The 17955-nt window shown below is 39.1% G+C and overlaps 1 protein-coding gene across 2 annotated transcripts in view; it reads right to left on the reverse strand.

Annotated features, from left to right (window-relative positions):
- The window catches only part of LOC106084001 (putative neural-cadherin 2), a 607508-nt gene that overhangs the window by 55801 nt on the left and 533752 nt on the right, over positions 1–17955 (reverse strand). For both annotated transcript variants that reach the window (XM_059365812.1, XM_059365813.1), the window contains one exon: positions 17205–17375. In XM_059365812.1, coding sequence (XP_059221795.1) covers positions 17205–17375 — 171 coding nt within the window. The remainder of the gene's footprint in view (positions 1–17204; positions 17376–17955) is intronic.

The raw sequence follows: 17955 nt of genomic DNA on the forward strand, positions 1-17955 counted from the left end.
AGTAGTCGCGTCTACATCATCTCATGCGTCCCCTGTTGCCATCTTTCGATATCTCACCTATCGTATGACTCGTATATGATTCGTTTGAAACTCACCCTGCCCTCTTTGGGTCTTCCATTTCGCGGTGTAGAGCCTGTCTCGCTCCATGGCCTGTAAGTCTATCGGAACCATTTCGCCATTGCTGCGGACTCCGCCACTGTCAATGCAAATTTGCCCATGAACATTCCATTAAGGAACAGTGGCAAACTTCTCATATATCAATGAGTGTAGTCCGATTCAAGTTTAAGCTCAATGATAAGGAACCTCCTTTTTATAGCCGGGTCCGGACGGCGTGCCACAGTGCGACACCTCTTTTGAGGAGAAGTTTTTACATGGCAAAGTTCCTCACAAATGTCGCCCGCATTAGGAGGGGATAACCACAGCTGAAAATATTAAGATGGTCTCGCCAGGATTTGAACCCAAGCGTTCAGCGTCATAGGGGTACATGCTAAACTCTGTGCCACGGTGGCCTCCGCCACTGTCCGCTGGGATGATATGACCCTAAGAGCCGCCGTCCTCTGTACTGAGAGCAAGGATTTCGCTCGAAATGCTGTCTGCAGTGTCTGGCCCCATATTTCACTCTCATAGAGAAGGATACTATTGCATGTCTCCATTAAGAGTCTGCACACGCACGGGAGAGGCCCGCCTATGTTTGCCATCAGTCGGCTGAGTAATGCCGTAATGCCCGCGGCCTTTGTTTGTTGACCCACGTCGAATTTGTTCTGCATAGAGTAACGGCTGAGTTGTGCCATTATACCCGCGGCCTTTGTTTGTTGTCGCACGCCGAATTTGCTCTGCATCGGGTAGCTTTGTATCTAGTCGGAACCCTAGATATTTGACTGATCTCTTAGGTTTGGTTGAAAAGAGGGTGCGAATATTATTCCGCCACATGACCTATCTCTTGGTCTACACCAGTATGTCGTCTATGTGCATATCCACTTCCACTGGGATATTTTTGTTTTCCGTTAGGTGTAGCAACTAACTCACAGTCCTAAATTATGGCGAAATTGGTCAAAAAGTGCGAATTTTATGGGCGCAAAACCTTAAATCGAGAGATTGGACCATATGGCAACTGTATCCAAATCTGGACCGATCTGGGCCAGAGCCTAACAAATCTCACCGTGCTAAAATTCAGCAAAGTCGTACAAACGATGCGTCTTTTATGGGCCCAAGAGCTTAAATAGAGAGATTTATATGTTAGCTATATCCAAATCTGGACCGATCTGAGCTAAATTGAAGAAGGATATCGAGTGGCCTAACATAACACAAATGCAAATTTGCCCATGAACATTCCATTAAGGAACAGGGCCAAGCTTCTCACAAATCAATGAGTGCTGTCCGATTCAATGTTAAGCTCAATGATAAGGTGCCTCCATTTTATATACGAGTCCGAATGGCGGGCTGAAGAGCGACACCTCTTGGGAGAGATGTTTTGGCAAAGTACCTCACAAATGTCGATAGCATTAGGAGGGGATAACCACCGCTTACAAATTTTCTGTTTTTATTGCCAGGATTCGAACCCAGGCGTTCATCGACATAGGCGGACATGCTAAGCACTGCGCTACGGTGGCCTAACCTGACTCACTGTCTCAATTTTCAGCAAAATCGGATAATAAATGTGGTTTCTATGGGCCTAAGATCCTAAATCGGCGATTGGTCTATATGGGAGCTATATCAAGATATAGTCCGATATAGCCCATCTACAAAGTTAATCTGTCTATGGACAAAAAAAGTATCTGCTCAAAGTTTCAGCTCAATATCTCTATTTTTAAAGAGTGTAATGTGATTTCAACAGACAGAGAGACAGACGGACGGACGGAAATGGCCAGATCGTCTTAGATTTTTACTATGATCAACAATATATACTTTTCAGGGTCGGAAAAGGATATTTCGATGTGGAATGATTAAATTAAAAAAGTTCTTGTCACATGCTATCCATGGTGGGGGGCATATAAGATTCGGCCCAGCCAAACTTAATGCCCTTTTTCTTGTTATGTGTTCAGATAGCTGTATTAGTAGCTGGCTAAGCTTACCAGTGCCAATTTCGTGGGTTCATTTCCAACCAATACCCGATATTCTTAAGGATTCATTGTTATAAATCTTCTGTTAGTTTTATAACCATCCTGTAATACCATCCGAAAGTCATTTTTATTTCCCCCTATTATTTCTCTTAATAACATTTTCAATTTTGGTGTACACATCGATTAGAATAACAATTCATAGCTATTTGTCCAACGATTAGTTAATCCCTACACGTCTACTTCATTATTTGGGAAAACATTTTTCAAGATGTCTATCCATCTTCATTGCGGAGTTCATACAAAATGGTGGTTGTTGTTGTTATGGTGAAGATACAAGCCTCCGCTTAATTGATTACTTCAATAAAATGTATTTACAAATCTCCAAAATACTATTCTGAAAGCCACAGGGAACAGTGAACAACATGAGATATTGTAACAATACTCCTATATGGGCCATCTAAAAGAAGGCTCGTCTTCATTTATGTGCTAGGATACAAACACAAATTATGTTCATATTACATTTAATGGCACAAAATGAGCACCGGTGTGTTGTGTATTAAAGAGGAAATCCAAGAGTAATTGTATGTTAGCGTTGGTAAATGTACGCATATGTATGTGGAAATCCAAGAGAATTGTATACTACATTTGGAAAATGTGCACATATCTAGGAATGTAATAATAGACGTGTTTTAGGTTTAGATGTATGGAATTTGTAAGATATTCTAGTGAGATTAGAGAGAGTGAAAGATGTTTTCACAATTAAAATCACAATCTAGAAGACCAGCTTTGGCCAAATTTGGCCTCGCACTATCCAACAACTGGAACAGCTTGAAACCCGCTTTTGGGACCCGAAACAAAATCGTAGGGCCCCGAATAAGCTCAACCCTATCCAAATCACCTGATGTGTAAAAATTTTGAAGTGAAAATTTCAACCAAATCGGGTAAGAATTACGCCCTCTAGAGGCTCAAGAATTATAATTGGGAGATCGCTTTATATGGTAGTTATATCAGATTTAAGACCGATTCAGACCATACTTATTACATCGGTTGAATGTCATAGAAAACGTCATGGTACAAAATGTCAGCCAAATCGCACTCTAAAGGATCAAGAGATCAAATTTGAAGGTCGATTAATATGGGAGCTATATCAGGTTATGAACCGATTAAGACCATACTTGGAACGTAGAGTTCAAAAAAGAAGTCACTTTGCAAAATTTCAGCTAAATCGGATAAGAATTTTTTCGCACTCTAGCGCCCTCTAGAGGTTTCAAATTGCGCCCTCTAGAGGGTCAAGAATTTTAAACGCGAGAAAGATTTATATGGGAGCTATTTCAGGTTTTGAACTGATTTAGACCATACTTGACACATTTGTTGGATGTTATAGAGAGGCAAATTGGATGGATTGGAGAATTACGCCCTCTAGACTCTTAAGAAATCAAATCTGAAGATTGGTTTATATGGGAGTTATGTCAGGTTATGGACCAATTCAGAACACTAACCGCGTATGTTAGAGGTACTAAAAGCAGTTCAAAATTTCTGCCAGATCGTGTAAGAATTACGCCTTATAGAGGCTCAAGAAACAAAATCGGGGGATGGGCTTATAAAGGAGCTGTATCAAGTTATAAACTGATTCAGGCCATATTAGGCTGAACACGTAGGTTAGAGGTCATAGATGAAGTCACTAAGCAAAATTTCTGCCAAATCGGTTACGAAATACGATCTGTAGAGGCTGAAGGAGTAAAATCGGTAGATCGGTTTATATGTGAGCTATATAATGTTATGAACCGATACAGGCCATATTTGGCACGCAAGTTAAAGTTGGCACTGTGGAAAATTTCAGCTAAATCGGGTTAGAATTGCGCCTTATAGTGGGTCAAGAAGTATAATCGGGAGATCGGTTCATATGTATGGGAGCTATATCAAATTTGGACCATTTACAATCCCAGCCGATCTAAATTTAAAAGATCGTTAAATCGGATGATCTGAAAGTCTGAAAAGATGGGTCAGCAGAGGAGCACCTCAAGGAGGGGTCTCTTCTACTTTGGTATATAGCCATTGTCCATTGTGGTTAGGCGAAAGTTTCCAAGCACTCTAAGATATATACTTCAGGAAGCTCTACATTGGATGGCGAATTGGGCCACCAAAGGAGCTCTAGGTGTAAATCCGTCGCGGAGGGAAGTAGTTTTTTTTCAGCAGAAGATTCTATAAATGTTCCATTTACAGAAAGCGCAGAACATCTGGGAGTTTTGCTAGCCAGAAGATTTAACTTCAAATTCAACATTTTGGAAAGGTCAAGAAAGGCAACTCTTGCCCTGTACACCTGCTGGACATTCCATCAAGGAACAGGGGCAAACTTCTCATAAATGTCGCCAGAATTAGCAGGGGATGACCACTGCTGAAAATATTTCTGATGTTCTCGCTACTATTCTAACCCAGGCATTCAGATTCATAGGCGATTATGCTAACCTCTTCGCTACATTGACCTCCTGATTTTGAAGAACTAGGACTGGTCCTATCGAGAAGATTACCCAACCTCTGTAGTGTGTAATAAGCGGAGATCCTTGCAATTAAAGAAGTATTGGAATGGCTGATATGTAATGTCATAACAACAATTGGCATAAATATCTTCCAAGATAGCTATCCGTCCATTAACTCCCTGGAAAACGTATTACTGAATTCAAAAACCGCCCTCGACTGTCGCAGATCGCGCAACGAGATAGCTGAACATTTCAAAGTTCACCTATTCTGGCTGCTGGGTCACAGAGATATCCCAGGGAATTTTTGAGAGCAGATGAGCTTGCGAGGCGAGCAACTACTTAACACATTCCAGGGAAACTGAAATCAGTGGGTATGCCTCTAGTGACAAGTAAGCTAAGTCTTCAGGATCAGGCCCGAAGAGCAACTATTGCCAGATGGTCACAATGCTCCAAAACTATCTGCCCTAATCTGGACTTTAAGAGGTCTACCGCTCTGCTGTCGCTGCCTAGAAGTCTCAGCTATTGTGTCCGTCATTAATGGTCCTTGTCAGATTCGAAAACATGCTGACAGACTGTATGCTGTAAGTAACGACTTATGCAGCAGCTGTGAGGACGTCGAGGAAGAAGAGACTTTAGAACATTTGCTGCGTGAGTGTCCTGCACTGGCTGTCAAAAGGGGTTCCACTTTAGGTTCTCATTGCTTTGATAAATTTTTAGATTGAGCGAATGTGAACATTCGCAAGTTGATGGACTTTTTAAAGAGATCTATCTATGCAAAATTTTAAGCGCCTAACTTTACTCCTTCCATGGCCTGACATGGATCGACTTAAAAAGTATTTGTGATCAAGAATATAAATACTTTATGGAGTTTTAGACCAATGTGTAAGAAAATTAATGATGATGTTAGTATATGCCAATCCTAAGATAGAGGATAAACAAATTAGAGCTGGCAAAATATCGATGGCACTATCGACATTCAAATTTTTGACTGAATATCGATTGATATATTTTCCGATGGATATTATCGGAAAAGTAATTTTTTTTGCAAATTTAAACCAAAATAAGTGATGCGACACTAAATGTATCTTTTAAGATGCATTGCGATTATAGAGGGCGCAATTTTCATCCGATTAGGTTAACATTTCGTACAATGATTTCTCTCATGACTTCCAACTGACTTTATTAATCTTGGTTTTATTTGGTCTGTGCATTTTTAGTTCTCATTTTTGTTTGAAATACAGGAGATGGAAAATTAACGATACTATCGATATTTATTATTAAAACTATCGAAAATATCGATTGTTGCGATTATCGATAGTTTCGCCGCTCTAATAAAATTGCATTAAAGTTTCTAAATGCATTTGTAAGCTAAACCATAATTCGCAGCTCCTTAAAGTATGCAACATTACTTAACCATCAATTAGCTTACTCATTGCTGCCGACTAAAACATCACCAACATTTGTGTACAACAGCAACATGAGCATTCATGTTCCTGACGAAGGTAACAAGTGTTCTACAACACAACACAAGCAAATGTGGAGTAGTAAGCATTTGTTATTGTCTTGAAAATAATCTACAAAATAATGCATTCCCATGTGCTTTGCCTTGAGCAATGCTTTCAGTTGGCAATCCCTCATTCTCACATAGTGCGTGTCTGCTTAAGGGAGTAAATGAGTAGGGAGGGGAGTATAAACACCCGAATGAGTGAGTGAGCGAGTTTTACAATGTGAGTTATGGAGCATAGACGTGAGATGGTGTATTAATATCTCATCACTTAATGTTTACAAGCTCAATGTTTAACAATGGTAGCCTGGGGGAGGGGGGTGCCGTCAGCTCAACGAATGCTTAATGAATATGGTATACCCAAATTTGCGTTAACCTTCAAGGAATCCTTTGAAATCCTTTACTCGTAGTTCCTGGCCTCAAACTACAGGGTAAGGCTATGCTGATACAGCATCTTTGCAAGAAATTTTAATGCATATGTGCATGTGCACATGTCAGTACAAAGTAAATTTGTAATGAACACTAACAACAACTGCATAGAGCTGAAAGATTTCAAATGCTTCGTTCCACCAATGTTGTACTACGCGTGTGTGTGTGGGAGGGATATTGATGTGTTGCTACGTGCACCAACTCTGAATAATGCAATGACGTCGCTCATTTCCAGTGACTTTCAAACTTAAAATAGCGCCCGCAATCTCACACTTAATGGAAATACATACAAACATTCATATATATATATACATATATAGATATTTCGCAACAAATATTGACGGCATAAGTGTGCAAAGTGGAAACCATGCTTGCAGGTATTTGTTGCCATGGGGAAGTACTGGTAAAACTTAATGGAGGCATGTCTTGGTGCATATCAAAAATCATGCAAAATCATGGAGTAAGAATTACTCACTGTTTAAACTAAATAGTTTCGTAATTTAAGATGATGATAGAGATATTTCTATACTCAAAACAAAATTTTTAGTTTTAAACATTTTAATTTGGAAAATTTTGGTGCGTCCTTGGTCTATGACGAAAGTTTTTGCCTGCCAATGGCTCCAAACCAGATTCCAAAATGTTTTTTTTTTTTTTTACCCAATACCATAGAATGCGGAGTACACTTATCAGGTCATTCGGCTTGTAAAATCTCGAAATATTGGTCTGTGATCTCATAAAGTGTATCTATTCATGATCGTCTTGACTTTATAAGTCAATGTAACCATGTGCGTCAGTTCGTCCATCAATCTGTCCATCCGTTTGTGGAAATCACGATAGGGGTCGAACGCCTAAAGCAAAAAATTTTCCACAATATGAGACTAAAACAAATGTATTTTGGAGGAGAATTCGAAATATGTATCAAAATATGAGATCAGGGGGGCCGTCCCGGAGTAGACCCCGATTTTGAATTTACTGCAACGTCTCAGGGTGGCAGACCTACCCCATAAACAACATCAAAAACCCCTCAAACAAACATGGAGACCGATCGGGACAATATGGGAATCAAATTAAAGGTATTTGGAAGTAGAACTTGTATCGGGAGTACCATTCCTGTCAGAAAACGGAAAAAACATCTCAGGGCGGCTGCCCTACCCCACAAACAACTTAAAAAAACCCCTCAAACGGACTGGAGATTGATCGGGACAATATGGGAATCAAATTAAAGGTATTTGTGACCAGAACTCATCTCGAGAGTGCCACTCTAGACTGGTAGATAAGAACAGAATGGAATTCTAGTGAAAGGTATTTGGAACACAAATATGAATTTGATATCAAAATTTGGCACCAACCAACAGGAACCCACCACTGCCCAAAAATCCTTCCTCGTGTAATAATCCTTCTCCCCCAAAAGCCTCTTAAATGAAAAAGTAGTGTGATTGGGGTGATATTGGATTCAATTGGAAGGTATTCAAGTGTTGATTACACATTTGGCTTAAAAATTGAGGAGTAAGCGTGGGGACCGTTAAATAATCCTCAAAATAACTTGTGGGCCGATCGAGACAATATAGGACTTATACAAAAGGTCATTGGCAGTGGAAAAGGAATCTGATTTTAATTTTGGACAACAAATGGCTGGGGAGCCAAGCGACTCAGAAAAAAAAACCAAAACTCAAGAGAAGGTCAACCGGTAACCGACCTGGACTTTAAAGGAGGCCTTTGAAATAGTGTACGAATATTAAGGTACATGTTTCTTGCCTATCGCATATTTATCCATGAACATTCCATTAGGGAGCAGGGGGTAACTTCTCACATATCAATGAGTGCTTTCCGATTCAAGTTTGAGCTCAATGATATACGGCCTCCGTTTTGCATGCCACAGTGCGAAACCTGTTTGGGAAGAAGTTTTTACATCACATAATACCTCACAAACGTCGACAGCATTAGGAGGGGATAACCACCGCTTAAAAGTTGTTTTTATACCCACCACCGAAGGATGGGGGTATATTCATTTTATCACTTCGTTTGCAACACATCGAAATATCCATTTCTTTCCATATTAAGTATATATTCATGATCAGCGTAAAAATCAAAGTCGATCTAGACATGTCCGTCCGTCTGTCTGTTGAAATCACGCTACAGTCTTTAAAAATAGAGATATTAAACTGGAACATGGCACATATCATTTCTTTTGTCTATAAGTAGGTTAAGTTCGAAGATGGGCTATATCGGATTGTATCCTGATATAGCCACCATATAGACCGATCGGCCGATTTAGGGTCTTAGGCCCATTAAAGCCACATTTAGTATCCGATTTTGCTGAAATTTGGGACAGCAAGTTGTGTTAGGCCCTTCGATATTCTTCATTAATTTGACCTAGATCGGTTCAGATTTGGATATAGCTGCCATATAGACCGATCCTCCGATTTAGGGTCTTAGGCCCAAAAAACCACATTTATTATCCGATTTTGCTGAAATTTGGGACAGCGAGTTGTGTAAGGCCCTTCGATATCTTTCTTCAATTTGGCCCTAATCGGTTCAGATTTGGATATAGCTGCCATATAGACCGATCCTCCGATTTAAGGTTTTTGACCCATATAAGAAGCATTTATTGTCCGGTTTCGCCGAAATTTGAGACAGTGAGTTGTGCTAGGCCCTTCGATATCTTTCTTCAATTTGGCCCTGATCGGTTCAGATTTGGATATAGCTGCCATATAGACCGATCTCTCGATTTAAGGTTTTTGGCCCATATAAGGAGCATTTATTGTCCGGTTTCGCAGAAATTTAGGACAGTGAGTTGTATTGGGCCCTTCGATATCCTTCATTATTTTGTCTCAGATCGGTCCAGATTTAGATATAGCTGCCATATAGACCGATCCTCCGACTTAGGGTCTTAGGCCCATACAAGCAACATATATTATCCGACTTTGCTGAAATTTGGGACAGTGAGTTGTGTTAGGCCGCTCGACATTCTTCTGCAATTTAGTCCAGATCGGTCCATATTTGGATATAGCTGCCATATAGACCTATATCTCGATTTTAGGTCTTGGACCCATAAAAGGACGCATTTATTGTCCGATGTTGCCGAAATTTGGGACAGTGAGCTGTGTTAGGCCCTTTGACATCCCACTTCAATTTGGCGCAGATCGCATCAGATTTGGATATAGCTGCCATATTGACCGATGACTCGATTTAAAGTCTTGGCCCCAAAAAAAAGGGTCATTTATAATCCAATTTCGCTGAAATTTGTCACAGTGACTTATGTTAGGCTTTTCGACATCAGTGTAGTAGATGGTTTAGATCGGTTTATATTTGGATATAGCTACCAGAGAACTTCAGGAGGCCACCGTAGCGCCGAGGTTAGCATGTCCGCCTATGACGCTGAGCGCCTGTGTTCGAATCCTGGCGAGACCATCAGAAATAAATTTTCAACGGTGGTTTTCCCCTTTCTAATGCTGGCAACATTTGTGAGGTACTATGCCATGTAAAACTTCTCTCGAAAAAGGTGTCGCACTGAGGTACGCCGTTCGGACTCGGCTATAAGAAGGAGGCCCCTTTGAGGGGCCATTTGAGGGGAGGCCATTGAGCTCAAAAACTTGAATCGGACTGCACTCTTTGATATGCGAAAAGTTTGTCCATGTTCCTTAGTGGAATGTTCAAGGGCAAAATTTGCAAATTTGTGTTTTTACCAGAGAACAAAACAAGCAGAGGAATAGATCAGCAATGTTCAGCCCTTCAAGGTAGTTCTGATGCCAAGACACACGTATTCAGTGTCGCCGTTTTGGGAAATTGTCAGCTACATGTTTTCGTTTTAGAGAAAATATCAAAATTTTGTCTTTAGAGTAAATTTTTAAGAAATTTTAAATTGTGGTCGGCTAGTTGAAGATTTTGTAGGTTTTTTGAACATTTTGGTCTGTTGTGGCAAAACTGCACGCATTACATTATTCTCTTTGTTTTTTCTGTTTTTTTTTTACCCAAACCATAACAAAGCACACACAATAATGTCAATGCTCATTTTGAACGATAGCTGTGTGTGTGTGTGTGTTATCTACTCAGTTGCGATCCATGTGAGCCTCGTGAGTATTGCTCAAAATGGAAAATATGACTAGCAATCATTTTATGCTCATTAGTAAAAACACTTAGTTGCTCAACGAATCATAAAATGCCATTTCATGTTTTGGTGATTGAGCGTCGTTAGAGTCAACAACGATTGCTGGTATCCGCTGTAAGCGTGTCATTCACTTCATGTCTATAGTGTGTACTCATTTTAAAATGGCTTGTTGCTATTCTCCAACAGCTACCCAAAAGTACGAATCACACTACCAAAATTATTTATTTATTGCGGATTTTTCATATAGTCGGCGTTGAAAAATTTTTTCACAGCTTGTGACTCTGTAATTTCATTCTTTCTTCTTTCACTTATCAGCTGTTACTTTTAGCTTGCTTTAGAAAAAAAGTGTAAAAAAGTATATTTGATTAAAGTTCATTCTAAGTTTTATTAAAAATGCATTTATTTTCTTTTAAAAAATCCGCAATTACTTTTTGGGCAACCCAATAGAATAAGCCTGATCCAGCAGGGTCTTGTGGGACTTTAAAACTTTTATATTGTAGTACGTATTGAAACCACACATACCCATGGCCCTGGACACCAGCTGCATAACATTTAAAGAGACATTCAATTTTAAATAGCCCCTTGATGGTGTAGCGAAGCACACAGGGCCAGCTAGTACCCACATAAATTTATAAAGAAATCAACCATCCATGGATTATTAAATCCGCTGCATAACACCGCCGTACTAATTACTGCATAAATCTACAAAATTATGAACTCTCAGTAATTCCAACCAATATCAGAATTGGTTGGAAATTCCCCAAAGAAAAACCACAACGCATGGTTGGCTTAGTCATTTCTTCGAAATGTCAGAATGTACGAGCACACAATTAATTGGGGTTCATACTTATGCTAAAGCTAAATCTGAGAATTATTATAATTACAAATTTTGCTTATTAATGTGTTGGCTGTCATTTTAAGTTGTTTTCCTTGCATTAAAATGTAATTACTATGTGTTTGTGAGTGTGCCTGGATGCCACTAATTAATCCCAAGTTGTGGTTAATTAGAATTTATTTCATTATACCGACAAGCGAATAAATATAAAGATGGAAAATGTTTTTTTTTTTTTGTCATATTTTTTATTAAGAAATTCTAGGCTACAATTTAATTTGCAAATTGACGTTAGAAGAATGTGTTAGAAGAGCTAAGAACACATTTTTAATGATTTCTGTGGATTTCTTTTTCAGTGGAAGCTCCATTTTTTAAGATGAAAGGCATATGGCAAAAGATTCTACCCCTTGCTGAAATTTATACATGTTTAAAGTATCATAGTTTCAGCTCCATTCTTGGAATTATTATGCCTTAATTAAAAATTGAAATTTTTATCACTTGATTGTATAATGTTCAGGTTTTTTTAACAAAAAAATAAAAATAACGTCATTGATTTTTTCCCCCTTTCCTTTTATACCACAATATCCTGTAAGTTTATCACTCATTAAATCATTTTGTTGAAGAAAGAGAAAATCAACTTGTATAACACCATTTCCGTTTCATTGACTTGGTTTTGTAATTGCAGTTGCCATTAAAAAACTTAAAATCCCTCAAGTCATTGTAAGCACCATCCCTTTTCCCTTTCCCATGCTAAGAATTGAAAACAAATGCCATGAAGATGGAGCAACTCATAAAAAGAGGGAAACACACACACACACACATCATCATCACCACCACAAAGCATCAAACGAAGGGACGCAAAACGAATGCCATTTCAATTGATTACAAGACAAAAATGCCTTCATTAATAGAGAAAGAAACAAAGAAAGTTATGGTAACCGATCAGAGAACGGAAAAAGCGAATGGGGGAAAAATTAAAACAACTGAAACTATTAAATTAATTTTCTAAAGACTGTAATTGAGATGAAAAAGGATGCAGAAAAACAGAACAAGTAAAAAGGCGTTAAGTTCGGCCGGGTCGAACTTTGGATACCCACCACCTCGGGTGTATATGTAAACCACCTTTCATCAAAATCCGGTGAAAATTGTATACCTTATGTCCCACGGCAGTTATATGGAAATTTGTTCCAATTTCGACCAAATATTGGGTTGCCCAAAACGTAATTGCGGATTTTTATACCCTCCACCATAAGATGGGGGGTATACTAATTTCGTCATTCTGTTTGTAACTACTCGAAATATTCGTCTGAGACCCCATAAAGTATATATATTCTTGATCGTCGTGAAATTTTATGTCGATCTAGCCATGTCCGTCCGTCTGTCCGTCCGTCCGTCCGTCCGTCCGTCCGTCCGTCTGTCTGTCGAAAGCACGCTAACTTCCGAAGGAGTAAAGCTAGCCGCTTGAAATTTTGCACAAATACTTCTTATTAGTGTAGGTCGGTTGGTATTGTAAATGGGCCATATCGGTCCATGTTTTGATATAGCTGCCATATAAACCGATCTTGGGTCTTGACTTCTAGAGCCTCTAGAGTGCGCAATTCTTATCCGATTGGAATGAAATTTTGCACGACGTGTTTTGCTATGATGTCCAACAACTGTGCCAAGTATGGTTCAAATCGGTTCATAACCTGATATAGCTGCCATATAAACCGATCTTGGGTCTTGACTTCTTGAGCCTCTAGAGTGCGCAATTCTTACCCGATCAGAATGAAATTTTGCACGACGTGTTTTGTTATGATACCCAACAAGTGTGTCAAGTATGGTTTAAATCGGTCCATAACCTGATATAGCTGCCATATAAACCGATCTTGGGTCTTGACTTCTTGAGCCTCTAGAGGTCGCAATTCTTATCCGATTGGGATGAAATTTTGCACCAAGTGTTTTGTTATGATATCCAACAACTGTGCCAAGTATAGTTCAAATCGGTCCATGTTTTGATATAGCTGCCATATAAACCGATCTTGGGTCTTGACTTCTTGAGCCTCTAGAGTGCGCAATTCTTATCCGATTGGGATGAAATTTTGCACGACGTGTTTTGTTATGACATCCAACAACTGTGATAAGTATGGTTCAAATCGGTCCATAATCTGATATAGCTGCCATATAAACCGATCTTGGATCTTGACTTCTTGAGCCTCTAGAGGGCGCAATTCTTATCCGATTGGAATGAAATTTTGCACCAAGTGTTTTGTTATGACATCCAACAACTGTGCCAAGTATGGTTCAAATCGGTCCATAACCTGATATAGCTGTCATATAAACCGATCTTGGGTCTTGACTTCTTGAGCCTCTAGAGTGCGCAATTCTCATCCGATTGGGATGAAATTTTGTTATTATATCCAACAACTGTGCCAAGTATGGTTCAAATCGGTCCATAACCTGATATAGCTGCCATATAAATCGATCTTGGGTCTTGACTTCTTGAGCCTCTAGAGTGCGCAATTCTCATCCGATTGGGATGAAATTTTGTTATTATATCCAACAACTGTGCCAAGTATGGTTCAAATCGTTCCATAACCTGATATAGCTGCCATATAAACCGATCTGGGATCTTGACTTCTTGAGCCTCTAGAGGTCGCAATTGTTATCCGATTTGCTTGAAATTTTGTACGACGGATTCTTTCATGACCATCAACATACGTGTTTATTATGGTCTGAATCCGTCCATAGCCCGATACAGCTCCCATATAAATCGATCTCTCTATTTTACATCTTGAGCCCACAAAGGGCGCAATTCTTATTCGAATTGGCTGACATTTTACACAGGTCTCCAACATATAATTTAATTGTGGTCCAAACCGGACCATATCTTGATATCGCTCTAATAGCAGAGCAAATCTTTTCTTATATCCTTTTTTTGCCTAAGAAGAGATGCCGGGAAAAGAACTCGACATATGCGATCCATGGTGGAGGGTATATAAGATTCGGCCCGGCCGAACTTAGCACGCTTTTACTTGTTCATATAGTCGGCGTTGACGAATTTTTTCACAGCTTATGACTCTGTTATTGCATTCTTTCTTCTGTCAGTTATCAGCTGTTACTTTTAGATTGCTTTAGAAAAAAAGTGTAAAAAAGTATATTTGATTAAAGTTCATTCTAAGTTTTATTAAAAATGCATTTACTTTCTTTTAAAAAATCCGCAATTACTTTTTGAGCAACACAACATATCAACAAATTATAAAGCCTATTGCTCCTTTCAGACCAGGTGTAGCTGCCATTAAGACTGATCTCTCGATTTAAGTTCTAGGGCCTATTAAATGTGCAATTTTCACCCGATTTCGCTGGAATTTTGTAGAATAAGCTGTGTTAGGCCCTTCGACGTCCGTGCCGAGTATAGATCAGTTCGGACAATATGGGCCTGTATTTGGATTAATTGTCCTGGGCACATAAGATTTATATTTTTGATCCGATTTTGATACCATTTGGAACAGTGATTTTTATTCAATACCTCAGCATCTGCGATGAAAATGACGCATCAACCAATTCCAGTTTCATGGTCTTGGACCCTGACTTCGCTGAAATTTTGTAAAGTGAGCTGTGTACGGCTCATCGATATCCGTGCTAAGTATGGTTCACATCGGACCACATTTGGATGTAGCTGCCATATGGACTAATCTCCCGATTTATTTTTATACCCACCACCGAAGGATGGGGGTATATTCATTTTGTCATTCCGTTTGCAACACATCGAAATATCCATTTCCGGCCCTATAAAGTATATATATTCTTGATCAGCGTAAAAATCTAAGACGATCTAGACATGTCCGTCCGTCTGTCCGTCTGTCTGTTGAAATCACGCTACAGTCTTCAAAAATAGAGATATTGAGCTGAAATTTTCCACAGAGTCTTTTTTTATCCATAAGCAGGTTAAGTTCGAAGATGAGCTAAATCGGACTATATCTTGATATAGCCCCCATATAGACCGATCCGCAGATTTAGGATCTTTGGTCCATAAAACCACATTTATTATCCGATTTTGCTGAAATTTGGGACAGTGAGTTATTTTAGGCTTCTCAATATCCTTCGTCAATTTGGCTCAGATCGCTTCAGATTTAGATATAGCTGCCATATAGACCGATCCTCAGATTCAGGGTCTTAGGCCAATAAAAGCCACATTTATTATCCGATTTTGCTGAAATTTGGAACAGTGAGTTGTGTTAAGCTCTCTGACATCCTTCGTCATTTTGGTCCAGATCGGTTCAGATTTGGATATAGCTGCCATATAGACCGATCCTCCGATTTAGGGTCTTAGGCCCATAAAAGCCACATTTATTATCCAATTTTACTGAAATTTGGGACAGTGAGTTGTGTTAGGCCCCTCGACATCCTTCGTCAATTTGGTCCAGATCGGTTCAGATTTAGATATAGCTGCCATATAGACCGATCCTCAGATTCAGGGTCTTAGGCCCATAAAAGCCACATTTATTATCCGATTTTGCTGAAATTTGGGACAGTGAGTTGTGTTAGGCCCTTCGACATCCTTTGTCAATTTGGCTCAGATCGGTCTAGTTTTGGATATAGCTGTCATATAGAGCGATCCTCCTATTTAGGGTCTGAGGCCCATAAAAAGCGTATTTATTGTCCGATGTCGCCGAAATTTGGGACATTATGTTAGGTTAAACCTCTTGACATAGTTCTGCATTATGGCACAGATCGGTCAAGATTTGGATATAGCTGCCATATAGACCGATCTCTCGGTTTTAGGTTTTGGGGCCAGAAAAAGCGCATTTATTGTCCGATGTCACCACAATTTGGGACAGTGAGTTGTGTTGAGCTCTTCGACATCCTTTTTAAATTTCACTCAGGTCGATCAAGATTTGGATATAGCTGCCATATAGACCGAGATCTCGATTTAAAGTCTTGGCCCCAAAAAAGACGCATTTATAATCCGATTTAACTGAAATTTGACACATTGACTTATGTGAGGCTTTTCGACATCCATATTGTATATGGTTCAGATCGGTTTATTTTTAGATATAGCTAAAAGGACCAACATTTTGTTATACATAATTGAACAATGTCTTGTACTTATTAGTATTTGGTCCAAATCGGATCATATTTCGATATTACTGCTATGGGACATAAGGCATGCAATTTTCGATGGATTTTGGTGAAAGGTGGTTTACATATATACCCGAGGTGGTGGGTATCTAAAGTTCGGCCATGCCGAACTTAACGCCTTTTTACTTGTTTTTTTTTTCATAAAATGCACACTGGATATTAGATTTTTCTGAAATGTAGCACAAAAGGTTGTGTAAGGCCCCACGACATCCATGCTTGGATTATATTTCGATAAAGCTTGTATGTGCTAATATATGGTGCATCTTTCATTGCATTTGGACGAAATTTGGTTAATATTTTTTATATTTGAGGTGATGGGTATCTAAAGTTCGGCCCGGCCGAACTTAATGAACTTTTGACTTGTTGATCTTATTTCCACGAAATAAACAAATTTTACCTAATGAACGAAGATTCTTTTGATTTTTGCTTATTCTTCAACTCACTGAATTAAATTTGCCTTAACTTCAAATCTAATTGCTTTTCTAAAGAGTATACCATCAACCACCCTGCAGCTTGTAGTCATGGTTATGGCCACAAAATCGATGTAGGCAATCGAAAGAATCTACATAGTATGTATGCATGTAAATACTTGCATGTATGCACTTGTTATACACATACATACATAACATATAGCAAACATAACACAGCAAAGGCTGTTCTTAATGATACTTACGTGCATTCGTATTCATTCCACAAATCAACGCAATCGAATGGATCCGGGCAGATAATATTCGAACATGGTCGATTTGAGGGGCAGTTACGTTCTAAATTTCGCGCCATTGTTGCTTGGCCCCACTGAGTGCCATTCATGGAGGGTGGTAATGGTAAATGTTTGCCATCGAGTCTAAAAAAATACCATCAAAAGAACAAAGAAAGAATATTGAAAACCACATGTAAGAAAAAATTAAAAAAAAAGAGAAAAAGTGATTCAATATTTTACAGAGTGAATGGTGCAAAGGCTAAAGAAAAGTGAATAGAGCACTCAACATTTAGCTCTGGTACTCGCACTCTCTAACCTGAATTGAATTGCAGGCGCATGGAGTGTTGTGGTAATAGGAACTAAAAAACAGTTGAGCTTTAACGATTAAATTCTTTGTAATGAACACACAAGAAAATCTTTCAATGCCCAGCCATAACATAACCGGTCTACAATAATTTGCTTTTACAATTATCCTTAACCATTCTCCAGCGGCACCCATTACCATTCACTTGTAATGGGTGAAATCCTCTACATTCATTAATTTACATAAAACCGTATACAACTTTTTTTTTCAAACTGCAGAAATGGTAGCTTGGCCATGGTAGCAGGGTGTTTATTTTATGTGAACATATGTTGCACTGCACGATTAATGATGGAAGTTATAAAAACAGGGAAAAGAAAAAAACTCGGAATCCTTTGCAGGGCTTATGTTTGCAAGCACGAG

The sequence above is a fragment of the Stomoxys calcitrans genome, chromosome 3 (assembly GCF_963082655.1).
Source record: "Stomoxys calcitrans chromosome 3, idStoCalc2.1, whole genome shotgun sequence".
In the NCBI taxonomy this organism is placed as follows: domain Eukaryota; kingdom Metazoa; phylum Arthropoda; class Insecta; order Diptera; family Muscidae; genus Stomoxys; species Stomoxys calcitrans.